The sequence below is a fragment of the Lissotriton helveticus genome, chromosome 10 (genome assembly GCF_964261635.1).
Source record: "Lissotriton helveticus chromosome 10, aLisHel1.1, whole genome shotgun sequence".
NCBI lineage: Eukaryota > Metazoa > Chordata > Amphibia > Caudata > Salamandridae > Lissotriton > Lissotriton helveticus.
The window spans coordinates 725,056,639-725,080,101 of record NC_136071.1 but is presented as its reverse complement, the minus strand read 5'-3'; the positions used below and the strand labels follow the sequence as shown (position 1 = coordinate 725,080,101).

Below are 23,463 nucleotides of genomic sequence, written 5' to 3'. Positions count from 1 at the left end.
GTATTTATTTATTTTACTCATAAACCAAAAGGTAATTTTGCAGCAGCAGGGACATGCCGTGTCAGTGTATCTGCAAATTACAAATTTTTAACAACCATCACATCAAATCAAGAAAATATCAATCACAGGGAGTACTATCCCTGACAAGACCAAAGCAGCTCCATACTGTGTTAATTGTTGTTGCCGAGTAAGCCCTTTCTAATTTCCTTTTGCTACTAGCTTCTTGCATAGCGTTTAATAATATCTTATTAATTTAGATTTTGAGTGTTAGCTTTACATCTGGTCTACTTACATTCTTATTTTCGCGGATGCATAGTCTATCAATCTAACAATTTAAGGATATTTTAAAAAGGAGATTCCAATAATTGCTACAATAACTTAGAATATCTTGGATAAAACCGGGATGATAAAGCAACACAGGATTAGCTTTAATATTTGTAAAATTAAATTGTTATTTTATAGGACATGCACATGAAATGTGTGCTTGGTATTATAAACTTAATTTAGTTACACTTCCATGATTTTCTTTGACATGTTAATTTCCAAATTAGTAGCGCTCACACATGTTGTCTGGACATACACAGCTTATCCTAAATACTTTATTTATCACAAGCATCTATGCAGTCACAACCTGCTAATCTTCACCATTATCCCTCAGCTCTTTCAGAATTCAACAGTCCTTTCTGCTACTGCATTCAACACAGCATGTTCAATCTCTCTCATAATACCACCCATGATCTTAAGCCTGCATGATGACTGAAGTGTATTTTAACTTTGCTATTGTTCAATAATGATCAAGCCTTTATGCTGCCATTATTAAAAATATAGCAATTACTTAAATTGTACATTTTTGTAGTACTTCGATATGATTGACAAGAATTTCCTATTTAAGAGCTCTTCAGTTTTTTTTGTTGTAATGTGGCACTTGTCATCAATATAGATGATGAGGAAAATGTTTACTCACCTCCAGATACTCTAGTCCCCTCTCCGGGGTACTGGGTCCATTTTTCTTCAGTCTCTATCTTTTCTGTTTGAATGTCTTGTTCGACTGAATCGTCATTGCATTGAACATATGCCTGAAACAGATACAATTATTATGAACCACACCATTCTATTCATTAGAACTATGGAGATCAAGTACAGTAGATAGAACTGACAAAAAAACTCCCAGCAGACCTGACATTCAATAGAGTAGAGCCTGCTGAAAGCATGGACATATATTCACATGTCTGCCTGCCAAATGTTGAAAAAACTGAAACATACCGAACCCAAGTGATAACTGTGGCTGTTGAATAGGTGGAAGGTGGCCTCCGGCATGCAGGAGGATCTTTTTATCCAAAGAAGGGTTTGAGGCAGCAGACAATCCATTGTTACAAGGTCTGTTTATGAACAGCCTTTTCATTCTTGTCACCAAAAATTCTAACAAAGAGCTAATCATCTACCTTCCTTAGTCCTGTTAATGCGGAAACTAAAGTCCAGCAGTGGATCCAACCGAAGTAGCCTCTTCTCCTTCTTAGAGGAATGTGGCAGAGAGAAGAACATGGGAGCACGATAGAGTGCCGCATAATGAAGGGTTACACCACTTTCAGACCATAGAGTTCATGAGCCCCAAGTATAATGTCAAGGCCAGGAGAGGAGCCCTTCATATGGCGTTTTTGGACATCTCTTGTGCCTTCGACTTAGTGGACAGGAATATCCTATGGGATATTCTGGGTCGGCGAGGGGTTGAACTTGTATTATTGCTCATTCTAAAATGTTTACATCAAGATATCCACATGAGGGTTCAATATTCAGGTTAAAAGAGGTGTCAAGCAAGGTTGCATTTTAGTTTAGTTCCTGTTTTATTGTATGCCGATGACACGGTATTAACCACACAAACTGCAAAAGGGCTTCTATCACTTTTAAATGGTTTTAACCATTTCATGCAACAGCTGAAGCTCAGGTTGAACCATAAGAAATCCTATGTAATGACCTGCGGCCCAAAGAATACCCGCACGAAGTAATGTTATTGATGGAATTGAAAAGACTATAGATTTAAATTATTTAGGTCTTATGTTTAACGAGAATTTGCATTGGGAAGGATTAATTACCCAGAGGAAACAGGGGATGGAGGCTTCTTGCGCTACAACTTCTAGTTTTGCAAGAAAGCTAGGACATAAACCTGTTGCAGAAAAGGTCATGCTGTACAAAAGTGAAGGTCTCAGCGTGGGCAGATATGGAGCAGGGTGGGTACACTGCAAATAAGGCCCTGCAGAGAGTAGGGAACACATTTATGAAGAGGAAACTAGGAACCCCATTAGCTACCCCGAGTTTCATTACTCATAATGAACTTGGGGTAGGGTTCCCGGAAGACAGGGTAGGCCTTGCCCCCATTCAATTATGGACAAAGATTTGGTCTACTGAAAATGTAGGCTTTACTCAAAGTATAGTTAAGAATTGCCATGTGCAGAATAACATGTTAGCGATCCCTAGGCTCAGGTATAATAAAAATACTCTGTGTGACATAGGATTGACTGACTACTTCATGGATCCTGAAAAATTCCCCCTCTTTTGAAGAACCAAGTAAAGGAAACATTTATTGCACACAAGTAGGAGACTAGACTTGTAAATATGCTAGGCTCTCTTATGGTTCAATCATGTGTTTCATTACTAACTACAGAAGGGATGGAGCTTTAACTGACATGGGTAAAGGAATCAGAGCTCTGGCTTTAGCTCACTCGGCTCCAAGTGAACAAGATCCACTTTTTAGTGGCTTTTCGTGTGCCTGGTACCTGGTTTCTCAGGTATCCATGTTGTCCCTGTGATGGGAGATCCCCTCAGTCTACCAAGCATTTTATGCTGTTTTGCTCTCTATATTATTTCAATATATTAAGTGGGAGATCTTTTAATAATCATCAAGAGGACTTACTTTTCCTTCAGCGCCTTAAGCCTCCGGTCATGTGTTATTCAATATTGAATTTTATCACACCAGCAATGAAAATGAGAAGAAAATATGCAGTGTAATTTGAGCAGTTATTATTTAATATTGAAGTATACTTGGTGCTAGAGCTTTTTATGATGAGTTTTATGAAATGTTCCTTTTTTATTGGCCACGACTTTTTATTTTCTGTATTTTGTAATAGGGGAGTATACCAATTCTGTGATTGATGTGTTATAGTTTTTATTGCAATAGGATGCCTTTTGACCCTGGGTTGTTTTTGTGATTTTATTTGTGCTTTTATGGTCGATTGACCTAATAAAGTTGTTTGACAGACTGAGTCCTATGTACCAGCTTTGCAGGGAAGAGGGTTGTTTGAGGATTAACTATGTATGTAGCTCTGAGTGATTGCATTATAGAAAGGAGCGACTGCTTCACATCCTGCTGATATTGAATGTGTATATTCCCACCTGCTGTAGGAATATGAGCATATTCCTCCTTTGCTCACGATTCACTGTAACTACAACCATCACCACTGCCATGCTATGTTGTGTAAAAATGACAAATAAAGATATTTAAAAAAACTAAGTCTGTAGCTCACTAATATGACATGCTGAAGTGCTTGCAATGCGAAACATGGTTTTCAGTGTTAGGAGCCTCACTGTGCAGAAGATCAAATGGAGCACGCAATGGGAAAGTGATGACTAAATTGAGGTTCCACCAGGGTATACCGAAGGAAGCTGAGAGAAACACATGAGAAACACATCATGATGGGTAATTTAAATAAGGAAAATTGATCACACAAAGAAATGGCAACATGCCCACAGCATAGCCTTGCGGGGCCAAGGCTAACACAAACAAAAGGACATTGCGTAACTTAGGCTGGAGAGGATAAACCTGCTTTCCCACGCAATAGGTAATGAACTTGGAGTGACAGTCTAAATAGATCGAATTTGAGATAGGGTGGAGAGTAGCTAAAATAAAATCCATGAACTCAGACAGCAGAAGGGTGCACAATTGCTAAAATGTAATCCATGCCCTCAGACAGAAGATATAAACCTCTCAGCTGATTCTACTTTATCTCCTCACATGGAAATGTAGATTCTGGAGTTAGCTGCAGAGGCAGTGCCCTGCCCTGCTGCTGAGACATAAGATCCTCCTGAACAAAAAACAAATAGGGTTGCAGATACCTAGGAACTGAAGGATTGAGTACAAGACTCTCCTTGCTCCTTTCCAGGCCATCAGAAGCAGCTGCCTGTCCTTAATTCAGGACTTGCGGGATCAGCTCAGAAGCAGACATGCCTATTGTAAGTCGAAATCCCACTGAAGTCAGAAATTGTCTCATAAAGGTTTTCGAGTAGGATAGTCTGGAGGGCTGAGGGTCAGACAGTGATTGTTTTCTAAGGAAGTTAATACAGCTACTCATGGAAACCCCCACCAGGCAAAGATACCCTGTGCTACTTCCAGATGTAAACATCACTCCTGATTAGCGAAATGGCACCTGATGAGTTCATCTATCTTGATGTGGAGGGCTCCGGTCAGGTGACTGAACATCAAGGACATCCCATGAAGTTTCAACAACTGCCACAGCCTCAGAGTGCCAAGAAAGTGGGCACTTCACCATGCTTGTTGCAGGACCATATGACGGTCATGTTGTCCACCAATACCTGGAGCGACCTGCACTTGATGGAAGGCCAAAGGCCCAGAGGGGCAGGCAGATTAATAATACACAACTCAAAAAGGTTAATCTGATGGTGCTGCTACATGGCAGACAAGTGTTCTCTGAGCTCCACATACTCCATGTGGCCTCCATAACCTAAAGGAAGTACATCAATCACCACTGAGACATTCAGAGGACGAGGGAGCATAATTTGCCATATGTCAGAATATTAAATGACACCCACCACTGAAGGTCCTTGCCTTCCTTGGTGTGAGTTGTGAATCTTGACCATCAGCCATCCTTGATTAAATACAGACAAAGGTTTCATTGAAGGATTTGCACATGCCTATGACTGTGAGGCACCAGAATAATGCAAAATGCCAGAAGGCCAAGTAGTTTCAGAACTGTCAAAGCAGGTCAGTAGCTCTCGCTAGAAAGATCTGGATCATAGCCCAAATGTGTTGGACTCTCTTTCAGGGTGACATATCCCAAAAAAGGGTAGCCTCTGAGAAGATCGATGATGGGACTTAGGCACATTGACTGAAACATCAGAGTAGACAGCAACAATACTGCCCCGTTAAGGTGGTCCATGACAGGAAGAATTGAGCTTGCTTTCAACAGCAGGTCATTGAGGTAGAGGAAAACCCAGATCAGCGACTTGAGAAGATAGTCCGCTACCTGACCTTTGCAAAAATCTGAGAGGCCTTATCAGGCCAAAGGACAGGACAGTGAATTAGAAGTGCTTCAATTATAAAACAAAGCAGAAATACTTCCTGTTGGACTGCAGGATTGGCACATGAAAGTAAATGTCCTACATGTCCAAAGCCAGCAGGACCTAACCAAGCATTGCCATTTTTCAATGTTCCCTCATGATGGAAGACGTTCCACACTATGAGGTAGAGAACAGGTCTCAGGTCCCCATAGTTTTTGGGGCCATACTTTGAGTAGTAACCCATGACCCTCTCAGGGTCATGTGTGAATTTGATTGCTCTATCCACTTTTCTAAAAAAGAACAGTGGCATGATTCAATGACATTTGAACAGTAATTGGAGGAACATGGGGTAGTAATCAGAAAAAGAGAGGCATAACCTTGCCGACCAATTCAAAGGACTCACTGGTCTGATGTAATACAGCACTAGTGGGGGAGATAGTATTGGATACAGGTCTGAACTGCTGACGGATGGAAAGGTAAAGGGTCTTAGTGACAGTGACACCTTATATGACGGAGGAGGAAGATTGATGTTGCATTTAGCAACCTCTAACCCAATGGATGCTGGATAGGCTGTGAGGATCAACTTGTGTATTGTATTTGTATTTGTATTTGTAATTACATTTATAAGGCGCACAGCTACCCACATGGGGTCTCCCGGCGCCGCTTGAAATAGCGCTACGGTAAATCTAGCAGTTGTCATTGAGGGAAGAGCCAGGTTTTAAGGTCTCTGCGAAATGTCATCAAGGATAGCTCGAGTTTCAGTGTGACCGGGAGAGAATTCCACAGCCTGGGAGCCAAACAAGAGAAGGAGCGTCCGCCCATTCTCACCAGTTTGAAACGCGGGATCAAAAAGTTCCCTTGGGATGAGGATCTAAGAAGGCGAGATGGAGAGTATTGTTGGACGAGAGACTGTAGGTAGGCCGGAGCCAACCCTTGCTTGAACTTATGCATAAAGCAGAGGGCTTTAAATTTAACCCGGCTTTCAATGCAGAACCAGTGTAAATCTTTAGGGAAAGGGGAGATGGAAGATCTCCACGGGACCTTGCATAGAAGGCGTGCGGCCGAGTTTTGGACAAGCTGGAGTTTCCTCTGAATCTCCACGGTGACTCCAAGGTAAAGCACATTGCCGTAGTCCAGGCGAGAGGTGACCAAAGCCTGGACCACAGTGCGCCTTGTCGAGACCGGGAGCATCCAGAGGATTTTTCGAAGCCACCCTAAGATGGAAAAGCAGGTGGCCGCCACCTTGATCACTTGGTGCTGCATGGAGAGCGAATCATCCAGAACGAAACCAAGATTTCGTACCTGCTTAACTGGGAGGGGTGGAGGGCCCATTTCCAATGGCCAACAGTGGGGGCCCCAGAGATGCTTATGCTTGCCCAAAATAACCACCTCCGTCTTGTCTCCATTCAATTTCAGGAGATTCGCCTGCATCCACTCCACCACTCGGCTGAGTCCTTGTTTAAGAACAGGCGAAGTGCTTGATTCAGCCGAGGATAGAGAGAAGAGAATCTGAGTGTCATCTGCGTATGAGTAAAGGGAAAGACCGGCATCTTCCACGATGGTTGCCAGGGGCCTTACATAGATGGTAAAGAGCATTGGGCTCAGTGAGGACCCCTGCGGCACCCCATGCGCAGATGAACGAACAGAAGAGGAGTCAGAGGAAACGACCTGAAATTCTTAGTTGGAATTGCTTAGAGAAATTCGCCAATATTTTTTGAAGAATTCTCAGGTAAGGACTGAGGAGAACTTTGTTTTGCATTAAATCTGTCCCCTCGGAAAAGCTCCTTTGAAGTCCAAAGTTGGTCTCTTGCTTTTCCACAAGAAGAAACGGGTCCTAGTTTTGACTGAACAAAAATTGCTTGTTGTAGACACCATTGTTTTAGAGTGGTGAAACTCAACTGAACAGAAGCAACAGCTGCAGTGGTTATGAAGAAAAACCTGCATAATCAGTGGTGACAGGACTTTTACCTTGGGTACTGACTATATGTGGTGAAAAATATTTTCCACTTGGAGCCATGTTGTCATGCGCAGAAGGCGCCTTTTGATGCCCCTGGGAACCAACTGTCAGTAGTCCCTGCAACTGGAAACCACAGGTATTCAACCAAATGCATTTGCTGCTATAAGTAAATGACAATATTTTTTCTAAAGGAAAAAGTTTTCCCCCAAAACGTTATTTTCTTTTCAAACCATTCTCTGTGCACAATGCTAATCAGTTCTAAAAAGGAATTCCCTATGAACATTGTGTGGCTGTTTTTAAAGGACCACAGTCAATCCGTTAGTAAGTTCACATTTTAGCTTGAAAAAACAACTTTTTAAAATATACCCATGATCACTTCATCAGGTTTACTTTATTTGTTTTCTATTTTAAACATTTAATGTTCTTTTTTTTAAACTAAATTGGTGATCTTATATTTTTTATTTTCTAACTGCAATGCAGTTTTAGTGTTGTAGTTTCGTAACAATGTGGATTTTCCATGAGGAAGATCTTGTGCCAAGCTACTAAAGGTAAGCTTAAGATTACCCTATAGAAGGACAAGTTACTTACCTTTGGTAACGACTGATCTAGCCACAGATTCCTTACCTTTGAACTTCCAGGCGTCAGGCTGGATCCGAAAGATTTTGCTTAGCGGTACCCCTGTGTGCCGGTAGGTGGCGACGGTCGACTCCGTGTAATGTCGCCAACGTAGTGTTCGTCGTCGTCGTGACATCGTCAATATAACTGACACTCCTGCGCACTGACGTCAGTGCATTTCACAACTTTCCACACCAGAAGTGTAAAGCCATGAAGTGACTGACCATGGTGTTTTAAAAATTGAACAGATAGATCCTGACAATAAAAACAATTATGCAGTGCAGGGAGGATGGGTGAGTCGGTAAGGAATCTGTGGCTAGATTATGTCTCTACCAGATAAGGCATTACCAAAGGTAAGTAACTTGTCCATCTGATAGGGACATCTAGTCACAGATTCCTTACCGATCCTGCGAAACAAAGTGACCAAACAGGCTTCTCTGCAAACCTGGGAATCCAAGCCGTAGTGTCTGGCGAATGAGTGCAGCGATGCCCATGTGGCTGCTTGGCAGATATCAGAAACAGGAACACCACGCTGGAAAGCCATGGTGGCCGCTTTAGCCCTGGTGGAATGGGCCCTAAGTACTTCAGGGGGATCTTTCTTTGCTAAGTCTTAGCAAATTTTATACAAGGGATAATCCGGCGGGATATAGTCCTCTTTTCGACAGCACGCCCTTTCTTTGTACCCACGTACCCTAGAAAGAGCTGGTAATGGTGGAGAGGTGTGGTGCAGCGGCCAGGGCAGCTGACTTCGGAGCACAGGGCTCAAGGTTCGATCCCCGGCTCCGGAGGCAGATCAGCCCAGCACCATGTGACTCTGGGCAATAGCTCACTTAATTTCCACGATGGCCCCCACCGTCTTAAGGGTGAGTAGTTTGCGCTTTACAAAACTGGATTTAAATTTTATCCCTCCCGGAACCCTTTAGTTCGATCGAGATTGAACGATAATGCTCTTTTTGGGTCCAGACGATGGAGCCGCTCCTCTTCCTTGGAAGGGTGCGGTGGTGCATAGAAGGTGGGAAGAGTAACCGACTGTCCCATGTAAAAGGGTGTCACCACCTTAGGGAGAAAAGATGTCCTTGTACGGAGTTCTACTTTGTCCGGTAAGGAGGCTGTGCTGACAGTGCCTGCAGTTCACTCACCATACTGGCAGCTGTTATTGCCACTAAGGAGGCTGTTTTGATAGTGGGCAGCCATAGAGGGCAGTGTGCAGCTGCTCAAACGGCGCACACCTCAAACAGGCAGGAACCAAATTAAGGTTCCATGTGGCAAGATAGAGGTGAGAGGGGAACAAGTGTGTTAACCCCTTCAAGAATCTCTACACCAGAGGGGATGTGAAAAGAGAAGGCTGATCAGGCCGCAGAAGGAGAGAAGAAAGGGTAAATGTTAGCCCTTAAAGGTGCTCAGAGCCCTGCCGGGCCAGGGAAAGTATAAACAGGAGGACATCAGATAAAGATCCAGCTAGAGGGTCAATAGACCAGTCAGTACAATATTTAAAAAAATGTGGTCCATCGGCATGCATATACTGATTTAGTGGAGGGACTCCTGGCTGCCAAATAACCTTACAGACTTCCGGAGGGAGGTCGAAAGCTGTCAACTGTTGCGGCTCAATCTCCAAGCAAGGAGGCGGAGAGTAGACAGGTTTGGGTGGAGGACTCTCCCCTGCCTTAGAAGATTCTCCCGAAGGAGCAACCTGACTAGAGGATCAATGCTCATTTCTAGAAGCTCGGGATACCAAACTCTCCGTGCCAATTCCTGAGCCACAAGAATGACTTATGCCCGGTCTCTCTTTATCTTCTTGAGCACTCTGGGCAGAAGTGGCACGGGAGAAAAGACATATAGGAGGCCTGAGCTCCACTCACGATGAAAAGCGTCGCCGAGTGAGAGCCGCATTATAAACTCCAAAGCGTAGAATTGCTGACATTGTGCGTTCTCATTGGAGGTGAACAAATCTAACCAAGACTCTCACCACCACTAAAAGAGACCTTGTGCCACCTCCGGATTGAGACGCAACTCATGATCCCCAAGGCACCTTCGGCTGACCTCATCCGCCCTGGTATTCAGAGAACTGGCCAGGTGTTGAACCACCAGGGAAATGCCCAGTTGTTACAGCCAAGTCCAGAGATGCAGGGCCTCTTGACAGAAAGTCCAACTGCAACTGTTTGTTGCAGTACCACAAGGTAGTAGTGTTTTCCGTGAAGACCTGCAAGAGCCTTCCCTTTATCGATGGCAAAAAGGCTTTCAGTGCCAGTCGGATCGTCCAAAGCTCCAACAGATTGATATTGAGCTTGGCTTCCGCTGGAGACCAGAGTCCTCTGAGCTCCACCTCCCCAGATAGCCACCCCGTCCCAGAAAGGATGCATCCGTCACAAATGTGAGATCTGGGTGAGGAAGGGAGAGGGGTCTGTCCTTGAACCAACCGCATTCTGTTAGCCAGCACTGCAGGTCTTTCGCAGTGCCCTCTGAAATCTGAACCAGGTCGGTGAGACTTCCTCGATGCTGTGCCCATCGGAACTTCAGGTCCCACTGCAGAGCCCACATGTGCCACCGTGCATGGGTCACTAGCAGGAGGCCATGATGCCCAACAGCCTCAGTCATTCTCACCTAAATCCACGATAGAGGCTGAAATATCGGTATCGTAGCTTGAATCTCTTGGACTCACTGTTCGAGAGGATAGGCCAGCAACTGCGCCATGTCCAGAACCACTCCAATAAAACGAGGCATCTGAGAGGGGGTCAGGTAAGACTTTGGCACGTTGATAGTGAACCACAACGAATGCAGAAGTTTCGCCGTATCTGGAGATGGAAGAGATCGGTTTGGGGTGAGCCCACCTTCAACAACCAGTTGTCAAGATAGGGGAAGACTGGAAACCCTAATCTTCGCAGATGGGCTCCGACCACTACCATCACCTCTGTGAACACCCGAGTGTCGCTGGTGAGGCCAAAGGGAAGCACTGTAAAGTGAAAGAGCTCCTGGCCCACCGTAAACCGCAGGTAGCACCAATGGGCAAGTTGGAAGGGTATACGAAAATGAGCATTTATTTTCTTTTTATAATACTTTTTATCAACAAACTCAGCATTACAATCACATTACAGATGAGGGATGAATCTGATGTCATGACTACAATAGGCAATAGGAATCATTACAGAATATAGCCTGGAAAGTATAGGGCAAAGGGGGATCCTCATTACATGTAGCAATGGGAGGTTGACATATGAAAATGAGCATTTTGCAAGTCCAGCGCCCGGGTCCAGGGCAGACGGGACCTGAGCTAGGGTGAGCATCTTGAACTTCTCCTTTCTGCAGAATTAATTGAGGGCTCTGAGGTCTAGGATAGGACAAAGGCTCTGCCCTTCTTTGGGACCAGAAAATAGCGGGAGTAACAACCACTGCCTACTTCTGGCCCGGGAACACTCTCTGTAGCTCCCTTGGCCAAGAGAGCCTTGACTTCCTCGTGGAGCAAGGCAAGGCAAGGTGATCCTCCGTCAGCCGATCGTACACTAGTCTCGAAGGAGGGAATTGCACCTTCGGACTATTTGCAATACCCACTTATCCGATGTTCACCAGCAGCGGAGATGATGGCGTACTCTGCCACTGACTAGCTGAGAGTGATCCCGGGGGATCAGACTTGGAAAATTTTGCGGTGGAGGAGGAGATTATGGCTTGGCCCGACTTCTGGTTTCCTGACCCATGGGGCAGGGATGAACCACGTCCATGGCCCAGCAGAGGTTGCTGAACTTGCAGGGCCCACTGGCCACAGTAGGATTGGCACAGTTGATAGCCCCTTTGTTAGCCACAAAAGGCGAGAAAAGCGGATAAGCCATATGGGTTGCGGTGAGGCCCAAAGACTTGGCTGTGGCCCATGAGTGTTTGAAATGCTCAAGGGTAGCGTCCGCTATGTCTCCCAAGAGACGGGAGCAATCAAATGGCATGTCTATGAGGTTAGTTTGGACACACCCTCAGATGTTCTCAGTCAGGCGTGGAGGCGAACAGCCCCCGTCGTGGAAATCGCACTGCCTAGCGAGTCCATTGTGTCCAAGCCACATCTGATGGAGAACTTAGCTGCGTCTCTCCCGTTTGAAATAGCTAGGGACAGTAAAGCTGGGTCCTCCTCCGAGACTCTGGGCAGCACTTGCGCAACCATGTCCCATATCAATGGGAATAACGGGCCAAAAGGCATGCGGTGTTCACCAACCGCAATGCCAGACTGGCGGAAGAAATAAAGTTATTTACAAACCTCTCCAGTCTCTCAAATTCCCTATCCGTGGGTGCGAAAGGGAACGCGACACAGGAAGTGGAAGCCTGTACCACCAAGCTTTGTGGTGTGGGTGTTGAGGAAAAGTGGGTTGCACGGTGTAAGGCGATCGTCCTATCCATACAGGAGCCTCTGTGCTGTGCCTTTTGGACCAGGTACCCAGAAGGACATCTGTTATGGTTTTTTTAAAGGGCAGTAGAACCCAGGCTGTGGTACCTCTGTCAAGACATTAGTCTTGACAGCCACTGTAGGAAGCTACAGGTCCAAGACCTTCAGAGCCCTACGCACCACCATGGCAAATTATGCCCCCTCCGCTAGAGCCAGGGTAGGAGGGAAAAGCATGCCAGAGTCTGGGGAGGTGTCTAAATAACTGGCATCACCAAACTCCTCGTACCAGTCCACATCTTGTTGGTGCAGGATTTCTAAGGGATCCTGTTCCCCCTCGCAATCCTCTTCCTCCATCCCATACCCTTCAGAATAGGTCAGGGTGAACGGCATGGAGTCGAATGGCACCAGTCTCGGCTTGGGGAACACCCGACAGGCTCCGTGTCGTCTGGAATGAGGATTTGGGAGGTGCCACCGGTGGGCGACGATGGGGAAGGTCGCTGTAGTGGTGCGACCAGCATCGGTCCGGACCCAGGAACGGGTCCAATCAAAGGCCGTGACACCAGGGCCGGGGCCGCAGGTGTGGGAACCTCAGGGCCCTCTATCCTCTGAGCCTGAGGGACCCTGGCAGGGTCAGGCAGCCCAAATGTGGTGCACATGGCGTCATAGAACTCCTTCAGCTGGGCGGGTGGTCACTCCTGATCCCGGAAAGGCAGGGAAACTGGGAGCCGACCCAGGCACCCCCTCCGCCATGTAGTGAGAGGGCGGGGCGAAGTAGAAGCATGCTTCAACTTCTTGTCCTTTTTGTGGTACTCTCACCTGGCGAAGAGGACTTCAATTCACCAGAACAGTGCTTGGACCTTACTCGGGATCGATACCGACGAGGCTACCTCAGTGGTGCCGGATGCCGCGCTGCAAGTAGCTTCGAAACGGCTTCCAAACAGCCTTTGGCGCCACGGCCCGGCAGTCGGAACACGACTTCGAATTGTGGTCACGATCCAGGCACCAGAGACAAACTAAATGGGGATACGTAACCGGCGTGGCACGGTGACAGGCGCCACACAACTTGAACCCCGAAGCCTTTCTCGACATGCATAAACACACCAACAAAGTTTTTCTGAAAGACTGCTGCAGCAGAGGACAGTTCGAAGGGCATCCTCACAAACATTTAAGCACCAAAAGGAGAAGTGAACGCCGTTAATGGTCTGGAGACTCTAGGTGAAGTTCCACTTGGTGATATGCCATGGATAAGTCAATGACTGAGAAGACTCTGGCCTCCCCCATGGTGGCCAACATCTTGTTTATATTGGGGAGGAGGAATCTCTCTACCCATATATTCTCATTGAGGCTACGCAGGTCTACACAGAGGCGAATGTCTTCCCCACTAGCTTTGGCTGCTATAACCATGGGTGCCAACCATTCAGAGGATTCTATGGGTTGGATGACACCCATCTCGCACAATTTGCCCAACTCCTTTTTAAGGGGCTCTTTCATAAGGAGCGGAACTGGGCGAGGTTTATGTACTACAGGTTTAGCTCACTGTTTTACCTATATTTTGTGTTGGAAATCCTTCAACAATCCAAAATCACCTACAAATGGTTTAGGAAATTCGATACATGGTTTACTTTTACTATTGGCACCCTCGACAAGGATGACTTGGTCTTTGTTGTTAGGGTCTAGTATGATGCCAGCCAAGAAGGCTGTAGCCTTTAAAGTTTACGTGCACTTTTATCATGCTCACCAGGCGGATGGGATCTTTAGTATATCTTCCTGAAGAAATGTCCGGCTCACAAATTTCTATACCTGAGGTACCCAATACATCTTTGTAGTCAGAGTGATTAAGTAATGTGAATTGGGAACAGGAATCTGCAAACATTTCTACTGGCCTATTATTAAGGAAAACCATGCATTTGGGGCAGTCCGGTATGGAGGTACCCTCTTCATCTTTTGCTTGGAATACAAATTTCTGACGGTGTTCACCCCCCACATTAACCATCTTTACTTGGTTGTTTTCCCCATCCTTACATACTACAGGAACGTGCCCTCTCCTATTGCAGTTTTTACAGGTAACATTGCAGGCAAAACATTGCAAACTGTTGGGCAGGTGGTTACTACTGCCACATCTGAAACATTTCAAGCCATTCATTTTCCATGTGGGTTTGTTAACGTAGACATTCTTATTTTTTACTTTAAGTACTTCATTGTGTATGTCCTCTACTTGAACGGAAGCCACTGTCTCCTCTGCAACCTTCATTTCTTTCATACATTTGGCTGTGTGTTCAATGCATTGTGCTAAGGTAATTGCTTCTCGGAGTGTGGGGTTCTAGGCAAGTAACTTTTCTTGGATCCTGCTGCTATTTGTACATCTGACTAATTGTTCTCTCCTATGAGGGAGTCATTAAGCTCTCCAAAATCACAAAGTTGAGTCAGTCCCCTCAATGCTGGCACATAAGTGTTAACAGACTCATGTTTGCCTTGCACACGACTAAAAAATGTATGGCGCTCAAGGACTACATCGACCTCGTCTCCAAAGTGTATTTCTAATTTCATTAATATGACCTCATATAAATATAGCTTCTCCTCTACTTCTGGTTCAGGTAAAGTTTCATATATCTTGCGACCATGTACTCCAAGATTATGTCAAAAAATATGTTGCTTACGTGCTGCAGAAAACTTGTCTCCCCCCACCCCCATGGCAATTTAATATGATTCAAACAACTTTATCCAATCTTTCTAATGGATTACAGGCTCACCAGATTAATTCAAGAGGGTTGGGGGTTACTAATTCCAGTGTTTGCCAGTTTTTAAGAGGAGTACCCACGTAAAATGGACTAATTGGAAACACAATCCCTCATGAAGAGGTAAAACTCTGTACTAATAGGAAACACAATACCTCACAATATGGAAAAAACTCCCACCTCTGAGGTTGTACAAAGAACGCCCTAGGAGAACCTGAACTATGAATACACAAACAGGAAAAATTGGTCCACAATAGTCAGATAAAGAGAACTGCAGTAGTTGTGTCTGTAACCAATGGCACACAGCGAAGGGTGTCAACATGAACTGAGCGTAAGCCAACTGAGTAATGGGCGGGGCGCGATATGTGGTGCTCATGTCACAGTCAGAGTCACAGAGGGTTGCAGTGGTATGGCGTTGGACACACAATTAACCGTTGTGCGTATCACCATGAAGACACCCAAAAAGGATTAATGAGGATCACCTCAGAAGGTGAAGAGGACACTGTGAAATGAGCAGGAGAGGCAAAGTAGATACTGTAAGGGAACGGTGCACTGGAATGCTGGCGCTCGAAGAGAAACTCCTTAGAGCGCACAGCACTGCTCTGAGGAGATTTGCATTATCACCCTTACTTGTAGAGATGAAGCGTGAAGGGAAATCTCCTCAAAGTGGCTGCACGATAGAAACCCTATGGCAGGCAGCACAGTGCTGAGGAGAAGTGTTGTCAGCGTTTCTTGGAGAGCTGGAGCGCGAATGCTCGACGGGAAGTCTCAGGGCATGTAGTGCTGTGTTATGGAGATCCACGTCGTGAAGAGATTAGCATTGTCAGTCTCGTCGGAGACAGCTGCGCTTGGAGGAGGAGTAGAAGCTCGTAAGGAACTCTTCTGAGGCACGTCGAGCTGCGCTGAGGGGATAAGCGTCCTCCATGACAGATTTATGACGCTTGGATAAGTGAACGCAGCAGATCAGCTGGAAGACTGTGTGGTGGAGCTCTCATCGGGGATGAGTGTGTTTTGTGCAGGACGCAGGCACAAACTCACGAAGGCACCAGTAGGCTCCGGGTAAAAAACGAGATATCAACTCTTGAACTCCCCTTGGCACAATGCGAGGCTCGAGGGGCACGCAGGTGGATAGTAGCACACAACTCCGGGCACACCAGTGGCACGGCAGAATCCGCAGAATGCACACTTGTGTAAAAGTTCACTCGGCAGACTTTACGGAAGACAGGAGAATCAACTTAATATAAACGGCAGAAATAAGGCAAGAAAATGGTATTATACAGGCAGCGTACGAAATCCCACGTCGCTGAAAAGCTTGGAGAGAGTACTGAAAGGGGAGATGACCAGCTGCCCCCTGCGCAGGATCGCCGCCAGTGTTGTAGTTTGAAATTAATAGAAGTCCACCACCAAGTAAGTGAGAAAATATCTTTATTCTGGTCATCCACTCTCCTATATGCAGAGAGCTCCAATATTCTAACATGAACTCTCAAGGGAAAATTCCATTAATGACAGTGAGGAGGGGTACCCAAGACGGAAGGTACCAAGGGAAATGAGAAGAGTTAACAGGGAGACAGTACTTAACACAGAAAATATTACAAGAGAGTCCAAGTGAGACCTCACTCCCTCGCGGAAGATTCAATTCTTGGGTTTTCTGGCAGACTCAGTCAATGCAACTCTGAGCCTTTCTCCTTGCAAACTGTCCAAGATCAGACACGAACTGAGACATACACCGTTCAAGCCCACAATATCTCTTTGCCATCTATCCAGGGTGGTTGGCATCCTCTCCTCGTTAATATAGGCTATATTTCAAGGTCCCCTCCACTACAGGGCCCTGCAATGCCGCAAATGTTCACACCTATGCAGGGGCATCACGTACTCCCAGTTCGTGCCCCTCTTGGAGGAAGCCAAGACCGGACTGCAGTGGTGGATTTCCCACAAGGAGGCATGGAATGGTCAGGCCATCTTCGGATCCCAAACCGACCTAGTGATAGAATCCAATGCCAGCACCTCAGGCTGGGGTGCCTGGTGCGGAGCTATCTCTACAGGAGAAAAGTAGTCGTCCACAGAAGGGGATCCTCACATTGCCTGGAATTAATGGCAGGCTCCATCGCAGTGAAATGTTGGACCAAGGACAAGGCAAATTGGTGTGTTCTTCTAAAGATGGACAACGTGGCAGCGATCCGATATATAAATCACCTGGGGGGGGGGCCAAGATCCAAAGACCTATCTGATCTGGCACGAGACCTCTGTGAATACTGTTTGGCCAACCAGATATCGCTATCAGCATATCACCAATTAGGTTGTGGACTGCTGTTCCTGCCATTATAAGGACACTAGTCTATACAAATTACATCCCAGGGTATTCCAGCAACTCAAGTCCCATTGGGGCCCCTTCTTGAGCAACCTCTTTGCCTCCCGGCTGGATGCCCAACTGGGGAGGTACTACAGCTGGCGCCTGGATCCGGAAGCGATAGCTCTGGATGCATTCTTTCAGGACTGGAGTGCAGAGGAAGGTTGTGTACTTCCCCCCCTTCGCGACGATAATGAGAGTGCCCACCCAGGTACGGAGGCAGCGGGCTGATCTGGTAGTGATCATCCCATCTGGAGATTGCAAGCCTGGTTACCAGTTCTGATAGAACTTTCTTGGGATTCTCCAACCCGTCTACCCTAATTTCAGGGTCCCCTCCAAGATCCTCAAGGGAATCCCCATCACCTCCTCCTCACAGGCGTTCTTCAACTGATGGCCTTGCGAGTTACAAACAACGTTGGAAAGTGCCAGGCTTTTCGGCAGACTTGCAAAGTCCTGGGCAGAAAGCACCAACCAGAGGTACCGCTCCGCATGGTCTAGATGGGGAAGTTGGTGTCTTCAACAACAGGTGGATGCGATGGGGCCTTAAATTCTTACCTGCCTTGGCGACGGAGGGGTTGGCTGGTAGGTCAATCAACACGTTTAGATCAGCAATATCGGCTGGCCACATCCCAGTAGATGGTCATCCAATTGGAAAGCATCTGTTGGTGTGCAAGTTCCTAAGGGGGATAAAGATATCTGTGCACCCGGAACCTCGGTATTCCTCCCTATGGAATGTTAACAAGGTCTTACATTTGTTTCGCTCTTGGCCATCTAATAAGTACCTTTTCAGGAAACAAATGTAAGCAAAGTTAGCAACGCTTCGGTGCTTGATATCCTGCTGCAGGGTTTCCGATGTGAGGGCCTTTGATATCACAGGCGGAGTGTTCCCTCCGGAGGGAGCCACATATCATATATCTAGGAGAACAAAGTGTAACTAGAGATCGGTATTCTACCCAGCCTTCTCTAATGTCTCAAAGTTTTGTGTGGTCAGAGAACTCAAGGCCTATCAACTTGCGACAGTAGATATACGTCCACAGGGCGTCGGACACCTGTTCATAGCTATCACTAAACCACATAGGGCAGTTTCATCACCCATGATTGTGAGATGGGTCCGCTGGGCTATGCAGGAGGCAGGAATACATATCTCACATTGCGGGGCTCATTCTGCCCACGGGACAATGGCGTTGAAGGCCTTCTCTCTGGGGGCATGGCTGGAGGATATCCTAAATGCCGCAGACTGGTCATCAGATTCCACCTTCAAAAGATTTTATTTCAAGCCAGTGATATCGCTGGCATCTTTGGTGGTGGACAAGCTTTAAACTAGCCTAATCCGAAGTCTCCAGTCCTGACATAGAATGAAAAATGTCCTAGCTACCGTAAAGGAAATTTTCAAAACTATTAACCCCTTCCATGCTGACAACGGCCCCCGTCCGTCATGCAGCACGGTGGGCGTGTGCTGATGACGGCTGGGGGCCATCATGAACCCGCCCACTCATTAAAACGGTCGCACAGGCGCAGAATCGCGGCCGTGCCCAAGGGGTTAAGGACGCGGAGGCGAGGATTAGCCCACCCAGTCATTCGAATACCCTCGCAGAATACCTACGTAGGTACGGTGAGTAACATATATCCGGTGTTTCCGATTGTTGCTGGCTAATTGATTGACAATTTTGGCACTGCTATTGAAGTTCTCTTCGGTTGATGTTGGAATGAATGAGTGCTTTTCTCTATTCCTGAGTTACAACATTATCTTTATTTGACTTGTGTACGGACGCAAATAAACAGGAGTAATACGAAGACTAGCTGGATGTGGGTGCAGGAAGAAAGAGGAAGGTGGAGGGTCCTTGGGGGAAGTCATCGAAGGCCCCTGCTTCGTGATTGGGCATAGTTGATAAAGTTTAATTTTGTCATTTCCCCGAGCAGTCTGGGAAATGTAGTTTGTTGTGTTTTTAATAACTACTGATGGCTGCTGGAGAATAAAGTGTGGAAAGATAAAGCCTAATCCTCGCCTCCGCTTCCTTAATAGAATTGAAACTTTCCTTTACAATAGCTTGGGAATTTTTCATTCCTGTTTAATTAAAATGATTCTGCATCGCATTGCTGTCCCAATAACAATGCAAAAGTGAATGCAAAAGGACTTCAACTGATACAAGGCCAGTCAATGATATGTGCACCAAAATAGAAATGCATTAAAAACATTATTTAATTCTTGAATATAGTTCATATAACTTGATCAGCATAAGATTTTTTTAATTGTATGTTAATGAAATTTTTTCCAATAGGAAACAAAGGGCCTTATTTAAAATATTAAGGGTGGTACTCTGTCCGTCAGTGTGGCAGAGGACATTATGTCTGCTACCATGATGGACTATCGTCAGCCAAATGTAAAGATTACCAACAGCAGTCATCTCTGTACACTGAAAATAACCACTGGCACAATGGTTCCTTTCGATGTACAAAATGTTTAGTGGATGGCAACTATCAGTTCTGATGGCCGTTTAGTAAACATTTACAAACTTGTTATTTTTCAGAAACAAACCCACAAAGTGTGAATTTGATTCTGCAAAAGAAAGCTGGGGGTTTGACAGACAGGGTGCTCTGTTTCGTTTGCAACAGAGTACCTTGTCCATCAAACTCTAAATCAGCCTCAATGTCTATTATGGGCAAGTCAGTATCTAATCATATTAGGGTACACTATTTGAAAGGATTTCATCAAAAAAATAATGTATTTAAATGAATTAGTATTGCTTCAGTGACAATTCGAATTGGAGATATGAATTATAGCTATATGCATTGTAGAAAAATCCTTCTTCAGTAATCCACAATCACCATTTACAACACTTCATGCCATGCTTAATGAGTAACAACTCAGGGTTTCATATCCACAACATTTTCTTCCTGTAGATGGTAATGAACTTCTTGAGAGATGCACTCAGGTCTAGACTTCTAGATGTGACTTAGGGCCGCTGGGACTTTGAAATTTTGCACACATTTTGTTTATTGCATACAGTGGTTCACAGCTCTACCCATTGCTATTGGAAAATATATTGAAGCTGATTTGCTCCTTTCACTTGATGTGCTCAAGACAAATATCATAGGTCTCAAAAAAACACAAATATTGGGCAGGAAACCGAGCATTGCCAGAGTGAAGCTCTGAAACGCACTCAAAATCTTCAGTCTTTCGGCCTGTCAGATGACGATTCTAAACTTACATTTCTGATCTTAAACTCATTCTTGTTCCATTTTAGTGTGTCATTTTGCTTGGCTGCAGTGCTTACTTTCTAAAAGAATGAGTGCTGGGAATACCATGGTTGTGTCCTGAATCCACCTCAAGCTTCTTAATTTCACTATCTCATACTCCTTCCCCCTATATCTCACTCTTGCAGGCTCCTGTTTTCTGCTTGCTCTTGATTAATGTCTGATGCCGCAAAAAAAGGGCAGTGACCTCCAACAGCCACGAAAGGCTCAAATAAAGCACTGCGTGGCCGCTATCTTCACCATTAGGGATTAAGAAGCTTTGGACTATTGAGCATCAAAAGCTTTGGAGAACGTGTACTACACTACTACCAGGTGGACTGGATTTTTTTTTAACAGTTGTTTAAATGGGCTTCAAAGCACAAGTACCAATGCTCAACTTGGATTGACCAAAGAATAAAATTACTTAAAGGGAACACACTTTTATCGACAGTTAAAGTATGATATCCCATAATATTATTATTTCAGCTTCTATTGGCTTCAAAACAATTTCCTTCCATCTTATTTTTAGTTTCTTTTAGGTCTGCCGTAAGCCAACACTTTTTGATTTTACTAAACGTATTTATGCAGTATACCAAGTTCTTGCAGCTTCCAGCAACCCGTCTTCATTTACTGGTATGTGTCAGACACATTTTTGCTCCACACACTACAACATACAACATGCGGCACTTGGTTCACCATCTTCAGCCATTGGCTAATTTCACAGTGAGTGACAGTATTCTGCTCTTTCACAAAGAGGTTATCCACATACAAAGAATTTCTCTTTACTGCATATCTTGCATGACAATTCATGCATTTTCAGACTCAAAAATACTTTTGCTTTTAGGCAAATGTAGTTACTTTTCGTATTGACAAGGGCCCGTGCCACACCTCCTCTACAGCAAGACAAAACTAGCACTGACAAAGTAATAAGGGTGGCAGCCAACTCCAGGCTTATTGAGTTTGCCAATGTTTGCTAAGTTTTGTTTTGAAATAGGCTGTCCTAAATTAAGCTGTATCCAATCAGACAAACAAGAAATTAGCTAAAAGGGCAGCAAAAAGCATATCAATAAGCTGATAGATGGTAGCAAATAAAAGAAAATGCAGCTTTTTTTTGCACAGGTGATGCGATGACAGCAGCCTACATTTCACCCCCCCCCCCCCTCCCAGTTTAACCAATTGCTTCAAAGGCTTAAAGTAATTTACACACCTTGCTTCAAAGGCTTAACCACTTCCATGCTGATGACAAGCTCAGCTCGTCATCAACGTTACCTGCCGTGTGCTGATGACGAGCTGAGCTCGTCATGTAACACGGTAATTTTTAAAATGCCGCATACAGCGGGAAAAGCCGCCGCACGCATGCGGTTAAAGTAATTTACTAAACTTGGGACAGATTAAGCGGTGCAAGAGACTAAAAAAATGGTTAAACTGATCACTGAAAAGAATATTTAGGTAAATTGAGCATGGGAAACCATTCACACAAAACAATAATCTGGTTTTAAAAAAAAAGTAGAGTAGAAGATCCTTTTAATAATTTACAACTTTGCATGAAACAAAGCCAGACTGACTAGCTTGAAAGAACTTCTATCCAAGTAAATCAAATGGGCATTGGTCTTAAATGATGACTAAACAAAGCAGAAATATTAAGGCAGAAATAGTTTGGATTTAATTTTTTTAAGTTAGCATATGCTCATCTGTATTCGTTAAGAAATCATGGCACACATTAACTAAAAACTTGCAAAACATTTACTATTGCTTTTCATTTATATTTCAACAGCCATGGATACTTCGTTTGTTACTTCTAATTTACCTGCATTTAGTCTGTATTTGGTACTGACCTGTTTGGTGTTGGTTGTGCCAAAGCTCCGGATGTACATATCATACTCATTTACTGGTGCCAGATCGAGTAGGGAGAAGGTGATTGAGAAGTCCAAGTCGATTAGTCGAAGAAGTTCTGTACTGCGTTTCCTTAGTAAAACAAAAACAAAGGCTCAAATGTAATATTTAAAAAAACAATTAAGCTTTCAATACAATAGATTTGAAAATGACTAAAAGCCCCAAAATACTAAAGGGGACATCCAAATTAGGAAGTAAAGGTAGGAGTGGAGCTTGGACAGAAGAAAAAGTTACTTGCCCACGGTGACATTGGTTCTGAAGGACGCTTGTTAACCCTCACTGATTCAGTATTGACTACCTGCTTAACTTGATTTCCCTTCGAATGGCACTGAATGTGGCATCACAAAGACAGGGAAAGTCGTTATGCAAATGGTGGGTACTGCGTTGGCAGTGCAACAGGAAAGTTTGCATGTGTTGTGAAAGAAGTGTTATGCTATGTCTTAGCAGCATATTGGGCAAAGGCCTCAAGGAAAAGATATAAGAATGAGATGTCGCTTTATTGGGGGACAGACTCCCTGAGAGTGATGGAGGTTACACAAGTACCGGTCACTCTACTGATGAATCTGTCCAGTCAAAAAGCCCCCCAAGACTGTTCTTGCAAAACTCTTTAAAGATACGCTTTTACATAGGTTCCATGCTAAAAATCACCCCACACCACTGCCATATGTGATTGTGCACTGACCTGTAGTCTGAGCAGTACTGCCCCTGCTGTACGCATCTCGACCTGTAGCAACTAATAGTGGATCCAGTGAGATCTGTGTGGAGCATCAAGTTGGTGGGAGGAGGCACAGGTGTGATGCTACCTCTGGTAGCAGTATGTGGGAGACTCAATAGGGTTCCCAGTGATGCCTGAACTGCTATTTCACATTCTAGGGGCCTGGGTTGTGTATATCTGTCTATGTGTCCATTTTCCTCTGCATGCTGCAGACAATCCTGTGGTGGCACTGGGACTGGTGAAGAGTGCCCATGGCCATCCAGGAATGATAATCATCAACTGAGGATCATGTTTCCATGTCGTGGAGTCTCAGGGAGA

The 23,463-nt window shown here is 45.0% G+C and overlaps 1 protein-coding gene across 2 annotated transcripts in view; it reads right to left on the bottom strand.

Annotated features, from left to right (window-relative positions):
* The window catches only part of DYNC2I1 (dynein 2 intermediate chain 1), a 519,500-nt gene that overhangs the window by 278,668 nt on the left and 217,369 nt on the right, over nt 1-23,463 (bottom strand). For both annotated transcript variants that reach the window (XM_078663277.1, XM_078663278.1), the window contains 2 exons: nt 22,373-22,502; nt 965-1,076 (listed from right to left, as the gene is read on the bottom strand). In XM_078663277.1, the coding sequence (XP_078519403.1) occupies nt 965-1,076; nt 22,373-22,502 (242 nt within the window). The remainder of the gene's footprint in view (nt 1-964; nt 1,077-22,372; nt 22,503-23,463) is intronic.